The sequence below is a fragment of the Triticum aestivum genome, chromosome 4D (genome assembly GCF_018294505.1).
Source record: "Triticum aestivum cultivar Chinese Spring chromosome 4D, IWGSC CS RefSeq v2.1, whole genome shotgun sequence".
Lineage (NCBI taxonomy): Eukaryota > Viridiplantae > Streptophyta > Magnoliopsida > Poales > Poaceae > Triticum > Triticum aestivum.
Genome location: NC_057805.1, coordinates 467,775,222 through 467,779,585, shown reverse-complemented (window position 1 = coordinate 467,779,585; position 4,364 = coordinate 467,775,222). Strand labels below are relative to the sequence as shown.

The following is a 4,364-nucleotide window of genomic DNA, read 5'->3' as shown; positions in this document are numbered from 1 at the left end:
CGCCATTCCCGTCTAGCTCCGCCACTGCCAGGCGAAGCGGCGGTCAGGAGCGAGCGTGGCATTGGTCCGGATGCCATAAAGCCCCCTGGTTTGTCTCCGAAGGACCGATACATGTTTGTGTTGGATAACACAACTTGTTCGGACCACGCGATCTGAATGTATATAGACGGTTTGAGGGTCGACGTTGGAGATACTCTTATAAGATGGAGATATAGTTTATTTGCAAAGCAATCCTTCATGTATGTGTAATTCAAGGACAGTTTTTATTCACGGGGAAGAAAAACAAGCACGCACTGATTTTGTGAAGAAATCAGTCGGGCCACAAGCCGTCCGATCCGTCGCACCGCTTGATGGGTCAACGCTTATCTGCATCGATCTCCTCTGATCACGTCAATCCGCACCCCCGGTTCGTTCTCCTATGGGAGCAGCAACCCAACACGGCTTCTCGCTGTCGCCCAACTGTCGCCGTTCTGCAACACAACATCGCCGGAAGCCATTGCAGCGACGCCGCTTGCCACAACGCCGACACCCACAGCGGCGCCAAGCTTCATTGCAGCGTCGCCGTCCTCAACTTGTCGCATCGCCAGCAGCAGCACCCGCTTCATGGCAACATCGCCGGCAGCAGCACGCGCTTCATGGCAACATCGCCGGCAACAAAGGGCCGCTTCATGGCAGCGCCGTCGTCCTTGACTTGTCGCGCCTGGACGGTAGCATCCGCTTCATTGCAGCGTCGCCGGCAGCAGCGCCTGGTTCATGGCAGCGTTGCCATCCTCGCCTTGTTGCGTCGCCGGCAACGGAGCCCAGCTTCATTGCAACGTCGCCAGCAGCAGGGCACGCTTCATGGCAGCGTCGCCGTCGTCGCCTTGTCGCGCCGCCGGCAACGGCGACCCGCTTCATTGCAGCATCGCCGGCAGCAGGGCACGCTTAATGGCAGCGTTGCCGTCCTCGCCTTGTCGCGCCGCCGGCAACAGCGCCCCCGCTTCATTGCAACGTCGCCCGCGGCAGCATACGCTTGATGGCAGCGTTGCCGACGGCAGCAACAAGGAGACGGAGATGCTCCCGTTCCACCGGAGACGCTGCATTGGCGAGCTCTGAAAAAACACTGGGCGCTCCTTCGCAGCACCACCGACACTGCACCGCCGGGCTCACAAACACGGGCGGCAGCGAGGCTAGCGCAGGGAGCTGCAGGTCGATGCGGTCGTGCTACAGATTGCCGACCGCTGGAGTGTTGCATCGCTGCCTGGTGCCGCAAGCCGTCCCACCGGCTGCTCCGGCGAGGGCCAAATAGCGAAGTGGAAGATGGTGGTTGCGTGATCTCGCTGGCAGAAGAAAGGAACGAGCGGTTCGGCTTTATGCTAGGGATAAGGCAGCGGCGTGGTGGGCCACGAGGACGCGTGGCACGCGGGCGAGACGGCTTATTTCCTGTAGAAATCATCCGGTAGATTTTAAACGTTTTCCATTTTATTAAACCTTGTAATCCATCGTGTATTGCACCAAGTCGTTGACACCTCAACCTCGTCCAGGCAGCGGCACGTCGGAGGGAACGTCCTGGTGCCGACGGTCCGGTCGCAGCACGTGCACGGCCACTCCTCCTAGGCGCACATGGGCCCTGGGTCGCCACGGTACCAGTCGTTGCAGACGTGGTTGATTCCGGACGGCTCGCACAGTTCGCACGCGGCGGCGCACTCCTTCACCTTGTCCAGGCAGCGGCACACCGGCGGGAGCGACTCCTTGCACACGGTGTTGTTGCAGCACGCCCACGGCTTCTCTGCTTCGAGGGCGCCGCCAGCGCTCTCCGTCGGCGCCACTACTTTGTCAGGAGGCGTCTGCTCCTCGCCTCCCTTGTTCGTTGCAAGACCTGAACCAACGACGTACGTGCTCAGTACGTACGCTAAATGAACTACTAGCAGTAATTTAAAATTTTGTTGGATCTTGATGCATCACCATCGCCGCCGTCGCTGGGGAGGCGGATGGTGTCCGCGTCAACGCCGTCGGCGGCGACGAGATGGGCCGCCGCCGGGAGCGAGAGCATCAACACGAGGATAGCTGCAGCGCGTCCCGTCATGGCTGGTTGGTGGTGCTGTGGCGTTCCCGTCGCATTTCTCCCTGTATATGTAGCACCGTCGGACCATCGGCGAAGCTACGACAGATAAGATCGGATGCGTGGCAACTGCCATTATCTTGTGTGCAATAGTCCTACGACAAATAGTCATACGGATAAGCTTGTGAACCGGTTATCTTGTGTGTATGAGTCACCAACTGTCATGTTGATTTGGATTACGTAATAAAGTTTGTAAATTGCTGAATTCGGTTAAGCTCGAAAATTCTCAATGTATTTGCTACATTGGGAAGTTGATCTTTACCTACTAGTATAAAGATGTCAACCATTGGTGCTAGTCCGTTCGTCTTCACACTCGACTGGGATTTATCATTCCCGTACATATTTCATGGATATGCTGCTCTTAGGCAGCAGTGCTCAAGCATCTTGATTCGAATCCAATGAAAATACACCGTCTCGGGTTCAGAACTGGTTCGGTTTACATCGCAGGGGAGCCACGTCGCCTTTTTTTCGAAACGAAGGCAAAAATTGCCTCATCTATTAATTAAGCAGAAGAGAATTGTCCAGTTAATTACGGAAAACGGGCAAAAACCGGAACAACAAGGGCCAAGCCCACTCCCATAGACTGAAACACACAGCGCAAAACCCACCCTTATTGACGACACGTCGACCTGCGGCCAGACAACACAGCTCCGACTCTGATGGAGAACTCAGAAGAACAATACCAGGCACGACTGGCGCCACGGAAGATCGCCGAACGGACCACCAACAGCCAGTCATCGTACACCACAGGGCCCCGCCGCCACAGCTTTGACTCCACAGCAACAAGCAAACCAAGGCAAAACCGTGGGCATGCCGGAGAAGAGCCGACTACCGCAACCATTGACGTGTCGCCGACATCGCTCCCACCATCATCGTTGCCTCAGTAGTCTGGTCGCCACAGTGATTCTCTCGGGGCCGCCTCCCCGACATCCACCGCTCCCTCGCGCCCAGCGCAATCAACCGGCACCACCTTCCGGGGCGGCCACCGCTCCCCTCGAGCAGCAACGCCGCACAACCCAGCTGCCTGCAGCCCACGCTGCTCAGGGCAACCGCTCGCAGACCACGAACGTCACACCACATCCGGGGCCGCCGCCCCGACGTAAAGTTAGATCGCCCCCTCTGGGGCGCATCGACCGAGCCGACACCCCTACCGCCCAAGCGGGACAAGGATGCCACCCAACCAATGTCGAGATAGAGCCCCACCTCATAGAGTTGTCACTCACATTGTTCCCGAGATCGCCATCTCGACGCACAATCAGAAACCACTCGAAGCCGCCGCCCCGACATCCACTATCCCCGACGATGAAGAGATCCATGCAAACTGCAAATGCTGACTCTCCAAGGCGATGCCTCAAAGAAGGAAACGACGTAGCAGCCATCATCGCCCGCCTCGACCATCCGAAGCTAGGGATTTCTCCCGGAGAGTCGTGTAATGGAGCTCTATGGCAACACCTTCAAGAAAGGGAACGACACCACGGCCATGGCGCCGCTGTTGCCGGCACCGACCCAAGGTCAGTGCTGGACTTTCGCCCGGAGCTCCTCCACACCTCCGAATCCGAGCAGATCCGAAGCACTGCGCAACACACAATCCCCATGGTTGACGCCCACCGGCTCCACCTTCCCGCTGCGCCAAGCTACCTCCATCGTCGACCACCAAGCTCAGGCGCGTCACCACCCCTCGCAGCACTTCCATCCAGAACGAGCCCATTCCGCATCCACGCCAGGCCACCGCCACATCGGCCAACCCCCTGGCCACACCCCTCCTTCACACCAGAACCAGAAGCGCCAGACCACCGCCGCCCGCCATCGCAGCAGCACCACGCAGAGCCGACGAGCAGAGTCGCGCGAGAGGTCCCCGCAGGTGCCAGATCCAGCCGCGCCCAGCCAAGCCCAGTGACCATGCACGCGCCACCAGCACCCAACCTCCGGAGCACAGGGACGCCGACGAGCACCGCTGCAAATCCGGAGGGGACGCCGCCCGCAGCCGAAGACCGCACCTCGCGGGATCCCGCCCCGAGCGCCGCCTGGATGCAAGACGCGACACCTCCAGCTCCGGCCGCCGCGCTGCCCGTGCAGCCACAGCAGCCGCCGGACCGCAAGAAGGTCCCGGGGCCGCCGCCCCGGCGCCCGCACACCGCTGGCAGAGCTCGCCGTCCAGGACCAACGCGCTGAACCAGCCGGTGCCCTCGCAGCGCGAGAGAAGGTGGCCCGCCGCCGCCGGCCGCCGCGCGGGCTTTGCCCGGTGGCGTCTCCCAGCGGCGGC

The 4,364-nt window shown here is 60.2% G+C and overlaps 2 protein-coding genes across 3 annotated transcripts; both read right to left on the bottom strand.

The window, feature by feature from the left end:
• Positions 1-1,441: 1,441 nt before the first annotated feature.
• LOC123098684 (Bowman-Birk type trypsin inhibitor) lies at positions 1,442-2,575 on the bottom strand. Of its 2 annotated transcripts, XM_044520738.1 has the most exons (3): positions 2,364-2,575; positions 1,945-2,196; positions 1,540-1,858 (listed from the first exon to the last, which is right to left on the bottom strand). In XM_044520738.1, exons 2-3 carry the CDS (start codon positions 2,063-2,065, stop codon positions 1,593-1,595), a joined length of 387 nt encoding a protein of 128 aa, XP_044376673.1. In that variant the 5' UTR covers positions 2,066-2,196; positions 2,364-2,575; the 3' UTR covers positions 1,540-1,592. The 2 variants fall into 2 exon arrangements, with proteins under 2 accessions (XP_044376672.1, XP_044376673.1); XM_044520737.1 differs by lacking the exon at positions 2,364-2,575 and having other exon boundaries at positions 1,442-1,858; positions 1,945-2,145.
• Positions 2,576-2,648: 73 nt separating this feature from the next.
• LOC123098685 (loricrin) lies at positions 2,649-4,364 on the bottom strand (the record flags this gene model as incomplete). Its single annotated transcript, XM_044520739.1, is given in 1 exon segment — positions 2,649-4,364. A coding segment is annotated over 1 exon segment (629 nt), but the record flags the coding sequence as incomplete, so codon positions are not given.

Coding starts and splice junctions, on each gene's coding strand:
- LOC123098684 (XM_044520738.1), bottom strand. CDS start 2,065: ATGACGGGACGCGCTGCAGCTATCCTCGTGTTGATGCTCTCGCTCCCG. Junction 1,859..1,944: donor CCCCAGCGACGGCGGCGATG/GTGATGCATCAA, acceptor TCGTTGGTTCAG/GTCTTGCAACGAACAAGGGA.